This window comes from Panthera pardus, unplaced genomic scaffold (genome assembly GCF_024362965.1).
Source record: "Panthera pardus isolate Hobbes unplaced genomic scaffold, ASM2436296v1 HiC_scaffold_24, whole genome shotgun sequence".
Lineage (NCBI taxonomy): Eukaryota > Metazoa > Chordata > Mammalia > Carnivora > Felidae > Panthera > Panthera pardus.
In genome coordinates this window covers 92,502,344-92,524,154 of record NW_026526810.1, presented here as the reverse complement: position 1 = coordinate 92,524,154, position 21,811 = coordinate 92,502,344, and the positions used below count along the sequence as shown (strand labels likewise).

Genomic DNA, 21,811 nt, shown 5'->3' with positions numbered 1-21,811 from the left:
TACTAAGGGAGTTGAACTTAAATGTTCTCACCAAGAAGGAAGAAAGGGTAAATATGTGAGATGATGGATGTGTTAATGGACTTGATGGGGGGATCCTTTCACAATGTTATCTGTATACCAAATCATTATGACATACATTTAAAATTTTATTAGTCAATTATACCTCAATAAAGCTGAAAAAACAATAAAATAAAAAAGTCTTCTATGGTGATTGTTTCTGATTACAAGTTTTCTAAATTTGTTGTGGGCAAGAGTTCAAATCTTAGGAATGGAAGCTTTCATCCTGAGAACATTGACAGTTTTAAGCTCTCCCAAATTACAGGCTTATTGCATCAGGGTGAAATCCGGAGCTGATTCATGTTCAGATTGCTTCCTTCTGCAGTTTTAGGCTTTATTGTTTAGTTTTTCCATTTCCATATTATGTCTCTTATTTTTGATAGATATTTTGATATCTTCAGATATTAATACTGTAGCCAGTATTAATATATATTATATACATTAATATATATAATATATATATAATATAAAACATTCATTCATTTTACAAACACTTGCAAAGAGAAGCTTTGTTAAGGTATTGAGAGTCACAGGTATGTTTGTGACATAATCCCCGCTTAAGGAGTTTAAAGAGATTACGATTCAGTTGTAGAAACATGAAGTAGAAATGTCATCAAAGATCACCTGCTAAGTTCCATGGGGTGTCTCTCCATGTGCAGGGATTGGGCCTTCTGTATCTTCATATCTGTAATGTCAAGCTCAGTCTGGCATAGAGTAAGTTTATTGAATCAAAACTCATTTAGAGACTGGAAATGGGTGAAGAGGAAACCAAGAAGACCACATAGAAGGGGAATGAGTGAGCTGGGTTGGGCCCTGGAGAGATAAATAGATCCGTACATAGGTCTGATGAAAACAAACTTCCTAGGTAAAGAGGGAGATTGGATTAATAAGTGATGGACAGACCACAGGTTATGGGCATTGAAGTAAGAAATAATCTGAGTTTGAGTCTCATCTCTATCATACCATGTGACTTTGAGTAACATATATAAACTTTCTACGCTTATTTTTCTCAGCTAGAAAACAGAAGTAAAACCTATTTGGGGCCTACCATATCCTAAGCTACTTCATTAAATGGTGGCTTTTAAAAAATGACATACCAAAAAATTTTTAATTTGAAATTTTAATGTGTAAGGTGTTGGGAAGCTTTCCAGTTTCACCATGAAAATTTCTCCTGGGGGGGGGGGGGTGCTTTTAGACTAGACCCATGGCTGGGATTTATAGGACATGGCTCTCTCACTATCCAGCTCTCCCCTTGCTCTCACATCATCGCCTCACTCTGGGCCTGTTTCCTTCTATGAAATGAGAGGGTAGTTTCCACCTGTGCTGACTGATACAGTAGCCACTCGCTACATTTGACTACGAAATGTGGCTAGTTTGCATAAAATGTACACCAGCTTTCAAAAACAACACATAAAATATGGATAATTTAATATTGAGTGTATTTTGAAATGTTTTGCACATATTGGGTTGAATAAAATAGATTATTAAAATGAACTTCACCTGTTTCTTTTTGCTCTTTCGATGTGACGACTAGAAACTCTATTATGCAGCCCTGGTCTAGGTTATCACTCATAATCCCTTTCAGCTTTAAGACTGTCAGGGACACTGTGGATGCGTAATTGGTACGGTTTGACTTCCTCGTCTGGAAAGACCGAAGGATTGGCCGGGACTGCGCGGGGTGGGGCGGGCCCTGCGGGGAGACCCAGACCCCTTGGGTTTCTCGCTCGCTCGCTCGCGCGGTGGCGGCGGGAAGGACCCCCAACGCCCGCGCTGGGGTTGCGGCGGGCGCGCCGGGGCCAGGCTCCAGGCACCGGGCGTTGGGGGCCGGGGACGGGCGCGGTGCTCCGGGCGGGGCCGAGCCGGGAAGCGGGCTCGTGCGTCAGCCTCACGCGCGGGGAAGGAAGCCGACCCGAGGCCCCGGGCGGCCGGAGCGGGCGCCTTGGCACGTCCGCAGGCTCAGTCGGGAGGTGGCGGCCGCTGAGAGGCGGGAGAGCCGAGGGCGGGCCTGGGAGGCGGCCGGGAGGTGGGGCGTCGCCGGGGGCCGGCCCGCGCGGGCTTCATCAGCGGACGCGCGGCCTGCGCCCGAGTGCTGGGGCCGGGAGGGGCCGGGCGACGAGCGGCCAAAGCGGCTATGGGCCGCCGCTGGGGCTTCCTGATCGGCCTCGTGGGGGCCGTGTGGCTGCTCGGCTCGGGTCGCGGTGGGCAGCAGCCCCCGGAGACGGCGGCGCAAAGGTGCTTCTGCCAGGTGAGGGTTGTGCGCGGCCGCGCGGCCGCTCCCGGTGCTTCCCGCCTCCGCCCTGCGCTCTGTCCCGCGCACCCCGGCAGGTGAGGGGCTAGGAGTGCCTCTGCGTCTCCACCCGCCGGGATGAGCCCCCTGAGCTTCTGCTCCCTGGCCGGGCTCAGCCCTCTGCGGCTTGCCTGGCGTGGTCTGTACAGGTCTCCCACCGCAGCCTGGACGTCAGCGTGCCCTCCGGCGCTTCGGATCCGTTGTGGGGGGAGAGGTGTGGGTGTATGCTGTATGATTTTACCGAGTTGGTTTATACATCTTTGTTGGTCTTCCCTGCCCGGGGAGGGCGTGCACACTGTGCACGCTCACTCAGTATTTGTTATTTTCGCGGAACCTGGGTCTTCCTAACTTCTAACTTGACCTGGAACTGCGTACGATGTGTTGTTCATGCTAGGTGCCTTCGCCATCCTTCCTGGGCAGGGTACGCCTTTGTAGGGTGGGGGAGGCTACTTTCAGATGTCGTTGTCAGGCAGGAGAATCGTTTCGTGAGGCTTTACTGTTTCTAAGCCCATCTGCCTTGTGTTTTTGAGGCCGCGGCTTGCAGTGCCTCCTCGCCCTGTGTGTCCTTTCTATTTACTAAATGTAATGAGATTCTCTTACCGTGACACCCATTTGGCTGGTCTGAATTGGGAGGATGAGCCTTACCCCTCAGCGCACAAGTTTGATTACAAGCTTATTATGATCATGAGATGTGGGTTCCTTGAGGAAAAAAAAAAAAAAATTAAAGAAATCTAGAGGTTTTCTGGTCTACGTGATCCTATATTTTAATACAATTACTCTTAAAGTCACGTTTTGGTTGGCTTCTGTTGATAAAAATTACATTTTATACAAAATTGAGGTAGGCAATCCAAATTTTTCCTTTTAAGTGGATTTTACTATTTTTTTTTTTTTTATCAGAAATAACATTTGTGTAGGGACAATGCTACTCTTTCACAGAGGAAAGAAACAGCTTTACATATTATGGGAGGAAGAACTGTCTCTTTCACTTTTATATTCTTGCATCCTGTCGTTTTGCTGAATGATTTGGGAGTTGAGGTGTTATCTGGCTATGAGTAAGAGGTTAAAAGGAAATTGCTGCTTTCCAACTAAGACGGAAAAGCTCCTTTATGTTGCAAACTGCATACAGTCAAGTACTTAAAAGGAAGAAGGTTCATTTTTCTTCAGGTTACAAATATAACATAACACAAAGTGTAAACATTTAAAAATAAAGTAGAAATAAGAGACTTCAAAATAAGGTATTTAGTGTTGAAAGAAGATGTCCAATATAACATTTTCAACTATAGTCTAGAGTTTTAGATAATGGAATAAAAGTACATGTTGAGCTTTCAACTTTCACTTTCCTCTCCAATAACCTTTTTAGATATCTGTTTAAAATTGGGGAGTTTTACATTTTTTACACTTTTTTCCTTCTGATTAGTATTTAAGCTCCCCCCCCCCCCCGTTTTGTAACATTTTCAAGATTTGAATACTCCCCAACACAAAAATCTGTTAGATCCCTTTCTTTTCCATTTAGAACAAAAGTGACAGGTTTTTGTTTTTTTTTTTAGAATCAACTTTAAAAAATAATAAATTGAGGGTCCCATAGTAAAAAACAAATTTAAGAAAAATTAAAAATGATCTATTTAAATCAACTTAAGAACAGAGACCATCAATTTCAGTTCAATAGACTGAAAAAGAATGCATTTTAGTTCTACTATGGTCAGTAATGGAAGAGATAGGGGTAAGGTGGGAAATGGGGAGAGGGAACAAGCAATAACAGATATGAAGAGAAATTTGGAGACAAGCATATAGATGTGAATGGAAATGAGACACACACACACACACAGAAATAAAGGAAATAAATGGTGGAAGAAAAGATAAGGGGAGATGAATGGTGGAAATTATTCATTCAACAAACATTTATACACAGTGTGTATGTTGACCTGAGTGTTTGGAATATAGAGATAACTATGGTGTGATACAAGTTAGTGAATAAAGTTCTTTGGAGATTGGGGAGAGGCAGAGATCCTAAGCATTTTAAAAAAACAAGTGAGAAGGGGTGCCTGGGGGGCTTAGTTAAGCATTCAACTTCAGCTCAGGTCATGACATCACAGTTCCTGAGTTCGAGCCCACATAGGGCTCTGTGCTGACAGTGCAGATCCTGCTTCAGATCCTATGTCTCCCTCTCTCTGCCCCTGCCCTGTTCTGTGGTCTCACTCTCAAAAATAAATAAACATTAAAAAAACAACAAGTTAGCAGGGGTGCATGGCTGACTCCGTCAGTAGAACATGTGACTCTTGATCTTAGAGTTGTAAGTTGGAGCCCCATGTTGGTTGTAGAGATTACTTACAAAGTAAAATCTTAAAACAAACAAGTCAGTAAATATTGCTAGACACTAAATCAAAAACTAAATGTTGACCTAACGTTTAGAAATACAAGTTAAAGGGGCATCTGGGTGTCTCAGTTGCTTAAGCAGGGGACTCCTGCTTTGGGCCCAGGTCATGATCTCATGGTTTGTGGCTTCCAGCCCCGAGTCAGGCTTCAGGTTGACAGCTTAGCGTGGAGCCTGCTTAAGATTCTCTCTTTTCTGGGGCACCTGGGTGGCTCAGAAGTTTAAGCATCCCACTTCGGCTCAGGTCATGATCTTGAGGTTTACCAGTTCAAGCCCTGCATCGGACACTCTGCTGTCAGCACGGAGCCTGCTTTGGATCCTGGGTCCCTCTCTCTGCCTCCCTCTCTCTCTCTCAAAAATAAATGAACATTAAAAAAAAAAAAAAAGATTTTCTCTGCCCATCCCCTGTTTGTTCTCACTCTCTCTCTCTCTGTCGAAATAGGTAAATAAAACAAAAACAACAACAACAAAAAACACAAAACCCTGTTCAAAAAAATATTTCAAGTTAAAATCTCTCATTCTCTTTGCCATACCCAATTAGCTGCAAAGTTCTGTTGAATCTGTTTTGTTAATAGACTTTTTCTCCCTGTCTGTTGCCACTCTCTCGCACCACTTCTACTTTGAATTACGCATCATCATCCCTCATTACCCTCTCGCATGGGGGCCCGGTATAGGGGTTCAGTTAACAGAATATCAGCTCTAATTTGAGCCAAAGCAACATGTGGTTCCTTAGCCTTAGAAAGTCATTGAAGTAAAATGTGCAGAGCTCTACAAATAATCAGATTAAATTTAATAAACATTCATGGAAGCCTACTGTGAACGAGTTTTAAGAGATCAAAAAATAAACTAAAAATTTAAAAATTTAGTCCCATTTCTTGATACTCCAGAGTACTGAGCCTGGTACATAATGGGTGCTTAGCAAGTATTAGGCAAGTTATAATACAGGATGTTAGCACTATGCTAGCAGGAATATATTCTTTCCATTTTCTGCTGAGTGGGCCATTTGCATGTTTTTCTGGAATTCATCTTTCAGATGGGTGGATAGCTCCAAATGAATCTTTAAAGTTAGTCAGTTACTACATATGCCTGTTGACATCAAATCCTACTAAAACCATTTTCGCTGTATGTTGTAAGTTCTTTTGATAGCAGTGCTTCTGTGTTAGTTGCTGCAAATAAGTGATAGATTGCCTTAGACTTGTAAATCTTCCTTATATACAGCTTCCCACTTTTTATTTTATCATTCTATTTAATTTTTTTTTTCATTTTTGCACAGAAAATTGGCCTTTTCCTCCCCTTTTGGTATACAAGCCTGTAACAGTTCGTGTAAAGAACCCCATGATCATGACCTACCCTTTCTTTAAACCAAAATAATATTTGTATTTGTTGTAATAGGTATGAGCTTCAAGTAAGTGAAGATTCTTAAAAAAATTTTTTTTAATGTTTATTTATTTTTGAGAGAGGGAGAGACAGAATCTGAAGCAGGCTCCAGGCTCTGAGCTGTCAGCACAGAGTCTGATGTGGGCCTCGAACCCACAAGCTATGGTATCATGACCTGAACTGAAGTCAGATGCTCAACTGACTGAGCCACCCAGGCACCCCATGAATGAAGATTCTTCAGACAAGATTTCTTGTTTTCCTTTTGACAAAATTTCTTATTTCCTTTTCCCCATTATGCACCAGTAGAGAGAATGAATGTAACAGAACTTTAGTCTCAATGCGTGCGTGGAATCCCAGGATTAAGAAGTAAACTCAGAAGAAATATTGAAGCCCAGATATGGAGGCAGTATGGACATGTTTTTCATTTAAATTAATTGGAAATGAGTTTGTAAAACTCCCATGTAGTCCAAATGTTTTATTAATCGTATTATGGCTAGTGCTAATAACGCTCAGATCCACTTACTTATGAGTGTAGTAAATCTCTATCAGGCTAATGAAAGGGGAATAGTGCAGATCATCCAAAATGACTATTTCAAGATGGATTATTTTCTTTTTTTAAAAAAAAATTTTTTTTTTTTAACATTTATTTATTTTTGAGACACAGAGAGACAGAGCATGAACGGGGGAGGGTCAGAGAGAGGGAGACACAGAATCTGAAACAGGCTCCAGGCTCTGAGCTGTCAGCACAGAGCCCGACGTGGGGCTTGAACTCACAGCCCTCACGAACCGCGAGATCATGACCTGAGCTGAAGTCGGCCGCTTAACCGACTGAGCCACCCAGGCGCCCCAGGATGGATTATTTTCATTTGGAGTGCATTGTAGATACACTTGCCTACATCTATTTCAGCAGATTTACCTGTCTAGTGTCTTATTTAGCTCAATTTCAAAAATAGTTTTTATTTGTTAGAGTGGCTAGGCCACAGAAGAGACACTTGGTAATATGTTGCATGGTAGGTGGAAATAAGCCTGGATTGAAACTTAGAGGGATCTTTGAAACAGGTTATACTGGAGAGATGTCCATTGTCTCTGAGTACTTATTGCCTTCCAGGCCTTTGTGAACAAAGCATGTGGAACAAAGCATGTATCTCATTGGTTGCTATACGTTGGGTTATTTAACAACAATTTAAAGTTGTAAAGACTAAGGCTTTAAAGCAGAAATAGCTCGTAGCATTCTGTGTCCTTGGAACCACCCAGTATAGAATCTTTGGTGTTTCCTTGTTTCCATTAACAGAGGTGTCTCTGTCAACATTCTTTTTTTGTTTTTTTAACTTTTGAAAAGTTTATTTAGAGAGAGCAAGAGAGAGTGTGTGCTGGAGAGCTGGGGAGGGCAGAGAGAGAGGGAGAGAGAGAATCCTAAGCATGCTCCATGCTGTCAGCGAGTTTTATTAATTTAAGTAATCTCTACACCCAACATAGGGCTTGAACTCAGGACCCTGAGATCAAGAGTTCCAAGCTCTTCTGACTGAGCCAGCCGGACACCCCCATCAATTTTTTTCAATGAATAGTTTTCAAGTTCTTTTTAATGGTCACAGAACATTCTAAAATTACATACAACTAAAGGTCTTTGCCAAAAAAACCCACTTTGAGCACTTTTAAAAGGCATTTCATATTTCATACAAGTATGAGGAATATATTCTCAAAGTGCTTTGGAAAAAAATGATAGTCTGGTAGGACTAGAAGTTGTTGGCACAGAAGGAAACTATTTAGAATTTTTTTTTTTTTGTCTTTCATTGTAAATTAAAGAGTACCTGTAAGCAGAAAATAGGGAACAAGCAGGCCCATGTTATTTTCTTTTCTCTTGCCTTTTATATTTTGGTATTTGGTCCAAACCAGTCAGAGTCCATGGAGAAAGTAATTGAGGCTACCTCTGCAGCTAACTTTTGGCTGTCTAGATCTATGTTCCAGTGGGGTGACAGATGTAAAAGTTTTGGGAAATTTTAGCTGCAGACTTGGCCTTTTTTTTCTTATCCATTAAAAAAAAAAAATGTGTGTTGCTTTGGGGTAATCGTACGTCCACTTTCACCAGAAGCATTTAAGCAGTGGTAGGGTAATACTAACATTGGTATTTATGTCATTTCATCTTGATATCAACTCTTTGAGATTGGAACTATTAGTATTGCTATATTGTGTTCACATGGGAAACTAAGGCTTAAGAGAGGTTAAAAAATTGGGTATGTTTAAAATTGGTAAGTAGCAGAGATGGGATTCAACCCCAAGAAGGCTTGAGTCCAGGGCCTACGTGCTAACCATTGTTATATATTGCCTCCTTCTTCAGAGTATATAGGAGGGGATTGTTGTGTGCTTGGGAATTTGCAGTAGAAGGGCCTTCAAAAGCTTTTCAACTGGTAAGAGACTAGGACTTTAAGCTGGGTGACATTATGTCAGACCTACCCTGGTCCTTATATCTACATTCCTCCGCAAGGGCCTTCTATTTGCCACCTATTAGTTTGGCTCCATACCCAAGGCTGATTATCACCTAAAGCATGGATCAATGAGCTTCAATTTTTAGCATGCATCAGTCACTTTGTGCATGTGTGTGGTAGGGAGTGCGGGGTGCATTTAAAAAAAAAATTCAGATTCTTGGGGTGCCTGGGTGGCTTAGTCAGTTAAGTGTCCGACTTCGGCTCAGGTCGTAATCTCACGGTTTGTGAGTTAGAGCCCTGCATCTGGCTCTGTGCTGACAGCTCAGAGCCTGCAGCCTGCTTCAGATTCTGTGTCTCCCTCTCTCTGTCTCTGCCCTTCCCCTGCTCTCTCTCAAAAATAAATAAAAATTTAAAAAAGAATTAAAAAAAATTCACATTCTTATGGTAGGGTCAGAATCTGTTTCAGTTTAGGAGATAGTGTGACAATTATTTAAGCAGCCTTAGCACTTCCTGAAGCTGCTACACAGTTCACAGTATCAGGTCATCCTTGTTCCAGATCAATGTCCATCTTTTGGTTTAGGTACTAAGACTGCTTTGTTTTCCAAGATTCTGCCCTGGGTCTGTTAATTGCATTTCTTCCTTAATCTTTTCTTGAGACTCTATTCCTGTAACATGCCTGGTTCTCTAGTTTCTAGAACTGGACCTGGCATCATGCCTGCCAACCTTTCTTCCAGTGATCAGGTTCTGCCTGTTGGCAGGCTTATCTGAACTGTCACATGGCTTTGGTTTCCAAGTATCTTCCTGCCTCTCCTTTGCTGGGCCTTCTCCATCTGTTGAAATTCCTCCATCCCTGCCCTACCTCCTTAGCTGCCCTGCTACCTTTTGTTGTAGTTGGAAATACCTCCTGCTCAATTTCGTAGGTAAAGGTCAGAGGGTTTCCAATCTACCATTGTCCTGTCTTCCCTCTTCGGGATCTCTGGGCCAAAGCCATCTCTGCTGTGAATGCACCTTGCATTCCTTTATGGTTTGTGGCTTCTTCTAGCTTCCTTTGTAGTTAAGGTATAGATTGGTAAAATGTTGGATGTGATGGGTAATTTGCCTTCGCTGCTTGCTTCCCTTGCTCTGAGTGCATTCCTACCACTTGGGCCTGTGTAGTCTGGAGCACAGAGCACTACCATAGATGATGTGAGGAACCTAGTCATCATCAGACTGTGATGCTGGTCTCCAGGGAATGACAGTGACAGTAGACAGCATCCATCCATTCATTCATTCATTCATTCACACATCCACTTCACAAATAAATATTGAGCATCTAGTGTGTGCTTTCTAGAAGTACAGTGCTGAAGACTGGGAATACAAAATGAACAAACATGATTTGCTCTCAAGGATTGTAAACTCTAGAGGGAGGTAGTGAACTATATAAATTCAAAGGAGTGAGGTAATCCTTATGTAGGAGTATGTGGAATGCCATGGGAGCACATAGGAGACAGTTAACCCAGCAGGGGATGAGTGGTACCCCAGGGGTAGCTTTCCAAAAGAGGTGATGCCTGAACTTGAGTTTCAAAGATAGATTTTTACCTTAAAAATGAATTATTTCAGGGGAAAAAGTAATTGCTTCAAAACCATTCTCTTGTTTTTGTTTTTTTTTGTTTTTTTTTTTTATGTGCTTGTTTCTTTTTTGTGACCTACTGTCCCTATCAGGCATGTGTCCCTTTGGCGTTTGTAGTCTCTGTGCCTGTTATTTCTTTGTGTAATAATTTGTATCCAAGAGGAAAAAGTAGCTATTTTATGTCCTTAGAAGTTCTACTTTTAAGGCTCAAAAGAAAGAGGTGAAAAATCAAATCATCTAGATTAGAAGCACTTCTGTTTTTGGGTGACTGAATGGTTCAGTCGGTTAAGCGTCCGACTTCAACTCAGGGCATGATCTCACAGCTTGAGAGTTCGAGCCCCCATGTCGGGCTTTGTGCTGACAGCTGGAGCCTGGAGACTGCTTCAGAGTCTGTGTATCCCCTTCTCTCTGCCCCTCTCATGCTTATGCTCTGTCTCTCTGTGTCTCTCAATAATAAACATTAAAAAAAATTTTTTAAATTAAAAATAAAGCACTTTTGTGGTACCCCAAATTAGGACCTGAAGATTTTTGTATACTCAAGAGAATTTTTAGCAGGAAACAAGGACAAATTTGCATATGAAATGAAAATAAGTAGTTATTGCAGTAAAAAATATGTAGATCAGATTTCTAGAACCTGCATTAGTCCAAAACAAATAAGACTACACAAATTGGGACAAAATCTTAGTTCTTAAATATTGCTGTCATTATCCAAAGTATTGTCTCTCATCATCCAAAAGTATTTACTTTTAGGTAAAAATTTTGCATTCCTGTTTTGTGACATTCTAAAATTAAAAATAGGGTAGGATTTTACATATTCCAATGGGAAAACACCTACATTCAGTATTTTAGTAAAGTATTTGCTTCCTTACCAGTAGATTAAAAAATTTTTTTTGACAGTAAGTCTCTCTGAAATATAATCGAAAGTAGTTTGTAAAGCAAGTATGCAGACCAAAGTATGATAAGGATCTCTTTTCTACAGCATGCCCTATATTAAAAAAAAAACAAAACAAAACAATCTAGTTACTGTTCTTAAATCATGATATATTTGTTACTTACAATGTTACAATGTTAGCAATGTTAAATTAATTCTGTTAGATGTTTGTGCAGCGCCAAACAAATGTCTAAGACTTTTAGCTTCACTTTTTTTTTAATTTTTACTTTCTATAACTTATTTATTTTTTATAATTTACATCCAAGTTAGCACATGGTGCAACAATGACTTCAGGAGTAGATTCCTTAAGCCCCTTACCCATTTAGCCCATCCCCCCTCCCACAACCCCTCCAGCAACACCCTGTTTGTTCTCTATATTTAAGAGTCTCTTATTTTTGTCTCCCTCCCTGTTTTTATATTATTTTTGCTTCCCTTCCCTTCTGTTCATCTGTTTTGTATCTTAAAGTCCTCATATGAGTAAAGTCATATGATATTTGTCTTTCTCTGACTGACTAATTTCACTTAGCATAATGCCCTTAGTGTCACTTCTGATAACATTGTCTGATCGTAATTACCATTAAGATATTAGTTTTAAGCATTTGAAGATCAGAATTGGCTTAGTGGTCAATTTGCTATCTCTGTGCTGCTAATGATAAGTGATTTCTAAGCACCATTTCAAACCTGGACAAATAAACTGTCATGGACTAGTATTTGAGAGTTGGTAAATCCTTATAATGAATTATTGTTTATCTTATAAATTCAGTATCACTTCTTTTTATACGTTCACCAAGCATGTCCCCTACCTATACATCCTGTAGGAAACTTAATAGGGAATACAGAGACAGTTGAATCCTGGGAATATGGAGTCTCAGGAAGGCCAAGGATAGGAATGCAACTGAGCTTCAAGGAAGTTGGGTGGAAGTAGGAGCTGGAAAACCCCAGGGAATCCATGTATCAGATATTTTCTGTTTCCTGTCTCTGCTTCACTGTGTATCTTTAAAAATCTTTCCTCTCTTTTGCTGACTGGCTCATGTGCTGCTCAGTTCACATGATGGAATATGGTCTGAGTTTATTTGCTTTAGTGGTCAAGCTGCAGGGAGAGAGATCTCTTCTTATTCTCAAGTCCAGATTCCTGGAGCAGGGACCAAGACATGGTTTGGGTTAGATACTGACCCCTGGTCAGGTCTGGGGCAGGGTTACAAAGTGGCTGCAGGGGACCAACTCTGCCTATGTGTGTGTGTGCATGGGTGTGTGATGAGCTCAGTGTACCCTCCAAAAGGTATGCACCGCATTCTTCTAGGTGTATAGCAAGAGCAATAGCATTGTTAGATTACTGTCATGTCTCATCTCAGAAAATCATGAGGAGGGAAGATAAGAGTTGCTTGAGTCCTAACCTTGTCAGGAAAAAGAACCCTGTTGCAACTAAGGTATTTTGATGTATTGTTTTATTTTCTTTGTAACAGGTTAGTGGTTACTTGGATGATTGTACCTGTGATGTTGAAACCATTGATAGATTTAATAACTACAGGCTTTTCCCAAGACTACAAAAACTTCTTGAAAGCGACTACTTTAGATATTACAAGGTATTTTTATTTTTAATTTTTTTGTATAAGAATACTTAAAGTTTAAATGGGTAATTGTATTTTATTAGGAATTCCTGAACTTCAAAATTGTGGCCATTATTTAAAATTCAGTTCACAAGAGTGAACAGTGTGGTTCTGAAAACATCCATTGGATACTTTCAATTTCAACAACTGAGTTTTGCACTCTGGAGTTACAAACTTGTTGGTTAACTTGAACTCAGAACAGAAACTATTATATTGTTACCAAAATTGCCAATGCATACTTTCCCAAAATACTGGCTTGACTCCAGTTAATTAAAATAACTACATTTTTTTTGAGAAGCGTGACTTTGTTCTGACCTGTATTATTTTAACTAGTCACTGTTGATATTTTATCTTGAGATATCTACTTAAAGGGTTTAGAATATCTGATCATTGGAATATGTAGTTATCGTCTGAGTTCAACAGTTGCCTGTTACTGGCTTAAAAAAAGTATCAGCTGAGCAGTGATGATATGAGCTACTTTGGCTCCTAGTTCCCATCTTCAGGATCTGTTTCGTACCAGTCTGTGTGTTTCTAACCAAGTCTACCAGTTTACTTAACACAAGTTACACATTGGTACGATCGCTGGAACTTGGCAAGCTGTAAGCGAAGAAAAAGAATAATTGCAGCTGATAGCATGACCAGGTTATCACATCATAATTCAACACCTGTTGAATAATAATCTCAAGATTCTTACTCTTGTAACTTTTTCTGTTATTATCCTATAGGTAAACCTGAAGAGGCCGTGTCCTTTCTGGAACGATATCAACCAGTGTGGTCGGAGAGACTGTGCTGTCAAGCCGTGTCAGTCGGTAAGAACCAAGTATACATGTGACAACTGTTACACCTTTTTGCAAATAACTGCAATGTTTTAAAAAGGGGGCAATACAACTAAAATAACTTTTTAATCCTTAGGTTAAATATAATGTTTAATATTTACATATTAAAAAACCTCAACTTACCAATATAAAACCTATTTTGAATTATTCTTTTGTAATAATCCTGTGACTTACTGGTGAGATTAATAGGATGTTTGTTTCTTCTTACATCTTACCCAAAGGTGTGTTTATAGTATAACAGAATGAAATTAATTGGCAGGTAAACAAACTCCCTCCTTTCTTCATGGTGTATTGTTTTCCTTGGGTGGGGAATGGATGAACAAAACACCTGGTGTTGCTTAAGAATTCTCAGTGTATTAGGGGTGCTTGGGTGGCTTAGTCGGTTAAGCCTCTGACTCTTGATTTCGACCCAAGTCGTGATCTCATGGTTTGTGGGATCAAGCCCCACATTGTGCCCCACGCTGATGGGCATGGAGCCTGTTTGGGGATTCTTTCTCCCTCTTCCCTGTTCATGTGGGCTCTCTCTCTCTCAAAATAAATAAACTTAAAAAAAAAAAAAAAGGAATTCTCAGAGCATTAAAATTTGAAGTGTTCTACTCTGGAAGCAGAGAATTTTACACTTTCCATGAAGCCTTTTTTTTTTTTTTTTTTTCATTTTAAAAGCATATATTTCTATTTTTTTATTGTGATAAAATATACATAACATAAAATTTACCATTTTAACCATTTTAAGTGCACGGTTCAGTGGCATTAAGTACATTCCCACTGTTGTGCAACCGTCACCACCATCCACGTGCACATCCTTTTCATCCTCACAAACTGAAACTGCGTGTTCACTGAACAATGACTCCCTATTCCCCCGTCCCTCTAGCCCCTGGCAGACACTATTCTACTTTCTTTCTTTATGAATTTGACTATTCTAGGTACCTCAGATAAGGAGAATTATTACACAGTGTGTCCTTTTGTGTCTGGCTTGTTTCACTTAACCTAATGTTTTCAAGTTTTATCCATAGTACCATGTTATACATGGTATTTGAATTTTATTCCTTTTTAAGGCTGAATAATATTGCATTGTTATGCATTTGCATTTCATTTATCCGTTCTCTTGATTCACTTTTGGGTTATTCCTGTCTTTTGGCTATTGTGCATAATGCTGTTTGGGATATGGGTGCACAAGTATCTGTTTGCATTCCTTTTTTTTTTTTTTTCTTGGATAACTTTATTTATTTATTTATTTATTTATTTATTTATTTATTTGAAATACTCTGCAGCTCATTTTATTTATTTTATTTTAATTTTTTAATTTACATCCAAATTAGTTGGCATATAGTGCAACAATGATTTCAGGAGTAGATTCCTTAATGCCTCTTACCCATTTAGCCCATCCCCCCTCCCACAATCCCTCCAGTAACCCTCTGTTTGTTCTCCATGTTTAAGAGTCTCTTATGTTTTGCCCCCCTCCCTGGCTTTGTATTATTTTTGCTTCCCTTCTCTTGTGTTCAACTGTTCTGTGTCTTAAAGTCCTCATATGAGTGAAGTCATATGATATTTGTCTTTGACTGACTATGTTTGCATTCCTAATTTCAGTTCTTTTGGGGATGCACCCAAGATTAGAATTGCTGGATCATTTAGTAAATCTGTGTTTAATTTTTTGAGGAACACCATGCCTTCTGCCACAGTGGCTGTACCATTTTACATCCCACCAGCAATGTACAGGGCTTCCAATTTCTCCATATCCTCACTAATACTTGCCATTTTCTATTTTCTGGATAATAGCCATCCTAATGGGTGTGAAGTGATGCTATATTTTTGAGTGGTTTATTTTTATATGTGCAAATAAAATATTGCTATATAACCTATCTGGCATATGGAATTAAAGCAAATGTAAAATATTATTTATGGGTCTTTTATCGTTAAATAATTAAGAATCATGTTTTTAGTATATTCTCAGACAAAAGTTTTTGAAAATGGATGGATTAACTTGTGAAACCATTTCTGTTACGATAATATCATTAAAGTGATATTGTCAATTTAAATGTTTTGTTTTATTTCCCAAAGTTCTAGTATTTATATTTAGTAATAGGAAACATTAGTTGGGGAAATTCAAGTTTACCAATAACTTATTTATATGGCTTATTAAGCATGCTCAAAATATGGTAGACACTTAATAAAGGCATTTAATTGCACTTACACATTAAATGGGCTATATTAACATTGGTCAGAAAAAGCAACTGGTTTTACAGTTACTGAAAATTTGAATCTTTTTTAAAGCAATTTTTAAAAAAACTTTATTATTTTATTTTATTTTATTTTTCATCTTTATTTTTTGAGAGCGCAAGAGAGTGCACAAGTGGAGGGGGCAAAGGGAGAAAATCTCAAGCAGGGTCTGCACTCAGAGCAGAGCCCAACACAGGGCTCAACCGGTTAAGCGTCTGACCCTTGATTTCAGCTCAGGTCACCTGAGCTGAAATCAAGGGTCAGACGCTTAACCAGCTGTGCCGCTCAGACGCCTCCTAAACAATTCTGTTTAAAAATAATCTCAAACATTGGGGTACAAGTGCCCCTATGCATGGAAAAAGCCTAAATGTCCATCAACTGATGAATGGATAAAGAAATTGTGGTTTATATACACAATGGAGTACTACATGGCAATGAGAAAGAATGAAACATGGCCCTTTGTAGCAACGTGGATGGAACTGGAGAGTGTTATGCTAAGTGAAATAAGCCATACAGAGAAAGACAGATGCCATGTGTTTTCACTCTTATGTGGATCCTGAGAAACTTAACAGAAACCCATGGGGGAGGGGAAGGAAAAAAAAAAAAAAGAGGTTAGAGTGGGAGAGAGCCAAAGCATAAGAGACTGTTAAAAACTGAGAACCAACTGAGGGTTGATGGGGGGGTGGGAAGGAGGGAAGGTGATGGGCATTGAAGAGGGCATCTTTTGGGATGAGCACTGGGTGTTGTATGGAAACCAATTTGACAATAAATTTCATATATTAAAAATAAATAAATAAATAAAAATAAAAATAATCTCAAAGCAGCACCTGGTTGGCTCAGTTGGAAGGGCATGCAACTCTTGATCCTGGCGTCATGAGTTCAAGCCCCACATTAGGTGTAGAGATTACTTTAAATAAATAAATAAGGTAAACTTAAATAAATAAATAAAAATAATCTCATAAATCATAGAAACTTAAATTTTTTTTCAGAAGATAGACTAAATGTCATACAAAAGCATTTTTTTTTTCTTTTTCAGGATGAAGTTCCTGATGGAATTAAATCGGCAAGCTACAAGGTATGTACATACACTTACTAACGTGTCTAGTATCTTAACAAAAAACTCATAAAACTCATTTCTCCTGCCAGGCATGACCCTACTTCTCTGTTGTCCTTCACAGTAAAACCCATTAGGAGTCATTTATACTCAATGGCTCTAATTCCTTATTTTTTCTTTTGTTCAGCTTTTTATTATAGAAAACATGAGAGATAAATAAAGAGCTTCAGCAGTTAGTGTATGGCCAATCTTGTTTCATCTGTACCTTGCACTCCATTTTCCCAATTATTTTTAAAGCCATTCACAGAAAAATCGCTCTGTTTACAAAAGTTTCATAGATATTTTTAAGATAAAAAAATACTTAAAAAAATATAACCACTGTCAGGGTTCAGATTTCTCCATTTCATAATAATTTGTTTGTTTGAAACAGGATTCAAACGTATTTCACACATTGTGTTTGGTTCCTGTGTCTCTTAGGTCTCTTTCTCTCTCTTTTGTTTTTTTATAAATTAAAAAAAAAAAAAAATTTATTTATTTTGAGAGAGAGAGAGTGAGTGCGAGCTGGGAGGAGCAGAGAGAGAGGGAGAGAGAGAATCCCAAGCAGGCTCCGTGCTCAGTGTGGAGCCCAATGTGAGGCTTGATCCTACGACCCTGTGATCATGACCTGAGCCGAAATCAAGAGTCAGACACTTAACTGACTGAGCCACCCAGGCACCTCCAAGTCTCTTTTTTAAATAGTATTGATTTTAAAAGTATTTTTACCTTTATAAATAAAAGTATTGATTTTATAATACTTTTAGATTTACAGAAAAATTGTGATGATAATATAGTTCCCATATACCCCATTCTAGTTTCATCTATAATTAACATCTCACATTATTATGATCCATTTGTTATAATTAATGAATCAATATTGATATCACTCAAGTCCATACTTTGTTCAGATTTCTACCTAATGTCCTTTTTCTGTCCAGGATCCCATCTAGGATACCACATTATATTTAATAGTCATGTTTCCTTAGGCTTCTCTTAGCTGTGACAGGTTCTCAAACTTCCCTTGTTTTTGATAAGGTGTTTAGAGAAATACTTACCAGGTATTTTGTAGAATGTCCATAAATTGGGATTTGTCTGATGTTTTTGTCATGATTACACTGGGGTTATGTGTTTTGGGGAGGAAGACTACAGAGTTAAAGTGCCATTTTCATCACATCGCATCAAAGGTACATAGTATCAACATGACTTATTACTGTTAATGTTAACCTTGATCACCTGACTGACATAATTTTTGTCAGGTTTTCTCCACTGTAGATTTACTACTTTCCACCCTTTCCACACTGCATTCTTTGGAGGGAGCTCACTGTGTACAGCCCATACTTCAGGAGGGCTCTATCTTCTTAAGGATATAAATTGGAATTTTTCAGTATGGGAGATTTATATCTCCCTCCATTTACTTATTTTTTCAATCATTTATTTATATCAAGAGATGTTTATTTTATACTTTGGATTATAATCAGGTATGACTTTATTTTACTGTTCAAATCATTCTATTCCGGCTATTGGGAGTTGTTTCAGTTGTTCCTGTGTCCCTTTAACATACTCCCATCATTGTGGTTTTTCTCTTTTTTTAGCACTTCCTTATTTTCTGGTACTACTTGTATGTTTCTGTGTCTTAAATGTCTTTCAATCCATGTCCATTCCCTCTCCCTCTTTCTTGGTATTAAGGCTTTTCAGATTCATTTTCTGATATATATTGATTGGAGTTGCTGTGTACTTACTATTACATCATATCAGAAGACACATAATGTCTGGTTTTCTTTTCTTATGATGTTAAGATCTATCATTGGGCTCATTATGTATCTGTTATAAAGTTACCCACTAGCTTTTTACCTGAAAGTTTTATTAGCCGCTTTGATGATTATTACTTGTTGCATTCTTTCATTAGGGGTTTGAAAATGCTGATATTCTAATTATGTCAAGACAGCTAACATATAGTGTATAGAGTGTAGTCTTGGCTTCGGGAGTAGATTCTTGTGATTCATTACTTACATACCACACCCACTGTTCATCCCAGCAAGTGCCCTCCTCGATGCCCATCACTCATTTTCCCTGCCCCCCCAAACCCCCACCCCCATTAACTCTCAGTTTGTTTTCTGTATTTAAGAGTCTCTTATGGTTTGCCTCCCTCCCTATCTATTTGTAACTTATTTTTCCTTCCCTTCCCCTTTGGTCTTCTGTTATGTTTCTCAAATTCCACATATGACGGAAAACATATTTTTATCATTCTTTCCATACTTCTTATCTGTTTTTATTCTATAAAACCATTTCTTGTCAACTATTTGGATGCCCTGAAATACAGTTTATGCAGGGCACACAGTATAAATGCTTTATTCTTTTCCTTTGCTTACCAGTTTTCAGAATAATTATGAGTTTGGTGCTCTAGCATCTCCAGAGATGACCAATAAGATTTTTATTTTTAAGTGTTATTATGAACTTCGGAGTTTTGACATATTTAATGTACTGGACTCTTTTGTAGTCATTTTTTATTATTCCTTTTGATGCTTGAGTTTTTCCATCTTTGGTCACTAGATGCTCCTTCAAGTAAGTGACCATGGCCTTTGAGATGATCTCAGTAGTCTTAGTAGACTTTTTTTCCCCTTTTTTAAATGTTTATTTATTTATTTAGAGAGAGAGAAAGAGGGAAAGAGGGCAGGTGTGGGGGCAGAGAGAGAGAGAGAGAGAGAGAGAGAGAGATAATCCCAAGCAGACTCCAAACTAGAGCCCAAATTTCACGAACAGTGAGATATGACCTGAGCCAAAATCAAGAATCGGTTGCTTAACCAATTGAGCCACCCCAGGCGCCCCTAGAATTTTTGCTTTCTATTATGAAAAGATCTTCTAGGCTTATTTTGCATTTTTCTTACTCTGAGCTTGGAGTTAACCTTTTTTCTATTAACGTTTTTTCTAAATAGTCCTGGTTCTTTTAGTGGGAAATGGTGTTTAGAGATTATAATCTGGTTCCTAGGGGTGCTAAATGTTACTGGGTTATTATTGTCTCAAGGCCTATTTTGGTAGGAAAAATTCAATTTGTGATTACAAAGCTTTAAAATATATCCAGAATCTTAACAATCTTTATTGCTACTGCTGTATTTAAAGATGCCATCATTTTTTGCCTGGATTATTGTAGTAACCTCTTAAATGGTCTGCCTACTTTACCCTCCTTGCATCTGTATAGCCTCTTCTAAAGACAGCAGCCAGAGTGATTTTTTTTTTTTTTTTTTTTTAAGAATTCAGATAGTATCTCTCCTCTGTTTAAAATTCTCTCATGTGTTCCATCTCTCTTGGAGTAAAATCCAAAGCACTTAGAGAGTAACAAGAGTACATCAAGGGACCATATACCAAGGTTTGCCTGAGGCAGGACTGGTTTATGCCTGTTGTTCTGGCATCCTGTATGATGTTTTTCAAATGTTTATTTTTGAGAGAGGGAGGGAGAGAGAGAAAGACAACGTGAGTGGGGGCAGGGCAGAGAGAGAGAGAGAAGAAGACAGAGGATCTGAAGCAGGCTCTAGGCTCTGTGCTGACAGCAGAGAGCCCCATGCGAAGCTTGAACTCAAACTGTGAGTTCATGACCTGAGCCGAAGTCAGATGCTTAACTGACTGAGCTACCCAGGTGCCCCAGCATCCTGAATGATTTATCATTTGTCCTGAGTTTTAAACTTTTTAAACAAAATATTAATAGTTGCATTAAAACAAGTTAAGGTGAGGGCGCCTGGGTGGCTCAGTTGGTTAAGCGTCCAACTTCGGCTCAGGTCATGATCTCATGGCTCGTGGGTTCGAGCCCTGTGTCAGGCTCTGTGCTGACAGCTCGGAGCCTGGAGCCTGCTTCATGTTCTGTGTCTCCCTCTCTGCCCCTCCCCGGCTTATGCTGTCTCTCTCTGTCTTTCAGAAATAAACATTAAAAAAAATTAAAATAAGTTAAGATCAATTTAATTGACCAAATACTTTGTATTTCTAGTTTCCTTTGTTGTCTCCTCTGAGATGTATGTACACTAAAGAGTTCTTACTTTAATATCAAGTTGACCAATAATAATTTGTACCTCTTTTCCTGACCTTCCCTAAATGTAAATAAATGATTTTTCAAGGACAGTATACAGGGTGATAAAATACCTGCTGATAAAACAATTCCAGGCAGACACAATTCTGGGGGCAACTAACTCCTTACAGTCTTGGGAAGTGGAGGGAACAGCATCGACATTCTGTCCTGCTGGTCTCTCGGAGTTATCAGCCAATTGTTCTGTGTCCTGATATATCCTAAGCTGCCAGGCTGCCATTTGACTTGTCAGTGGGAAACCTGGCAAATTATAGGTCAGGTTTATTTAAAATATATACGGGAAATAGTGGGTGAGCAATCCTGCATAGAGAGAGTAGTCTTCCACTTCCTATAGTGGTTTTATATTTTTTTGTAAAGTGCATATCGACAGCTTATAATTATTTTACTATTTAGTAATCAAAAATTTTACAATGAATCCTTTTAGCTGAAATAACTAGAAAGAAATAAAGAAGTACATGCTTAAGGAAGAAGTATTAAATTTCGATTTCTCACCACAGTTGATGAGGATATATAACTTACACAAAAGGTCATCATTTACCATCCGCAAGGGGCATAGAAATATCTGTGACCACATAAACACCAGAACACACAAATCTACTGACAAAGCCAAAGCACCTACTTTGTAAATTACTAGTTGTAAATTACTTGTTATGTCTAAAAATAATAACTTGTGCAGCTATAGTGGTGCATTTACATATCATTCTGGTATATGTGGTTTTTCATGTAGACTAAGTTATTGTTCTGAATTAAAATTTTTAATAGGTATGTTACTGTGAAAATTTTTATATATCCAGCAAAGCCGAAGGAATTTTCGTGTGAACACTCATACCCATCACCTGGATTTGTATCATTAACATTATTGTAAACTTACGTTTCTCACATATGTATCTGTCTATCCTTCTAGTTATCCATTAAAAAAATCTTATTTTTTAGA

At 38.8% G+C, this 21,811-nt stretch overlaps 1 protein-coding gene across 1 annotated transcript in view; it reads left to right on the top strand.

The window, feature by feature from the left end:
* Nucleotides 1-2,082: 2,082 nt before the first annotated feature.
* Nucleotides 2,083-21,811, top strand: part of ERO1A (endoplasmic reticulum oxidoreductase 1 alpha) — a 45,869-nt gene continuing 26,140 nt past the window's right edge. Inside the window, exons 1-4 of the mRNA XM_053889417.1 lie at nt 2,083-2,302; nt 12,519-12,638; nt 13,388-13,471; nt 16,752-16,790. Coding sequence (XP_053745392.1) covers nt 2,189-2,302; nt 12,519-12,638; nt 13,388-13,471; nt 16,752-16,790 — 357 coding nt within the window. The 5' untranslated portion in view covers nt 2,083-2,188. The remainder of the gene's footprint in view (nt 2,303-12,518; nt 12,639-13,387; nt 13,472-16,751; nt 16,791-21,811) is intronic.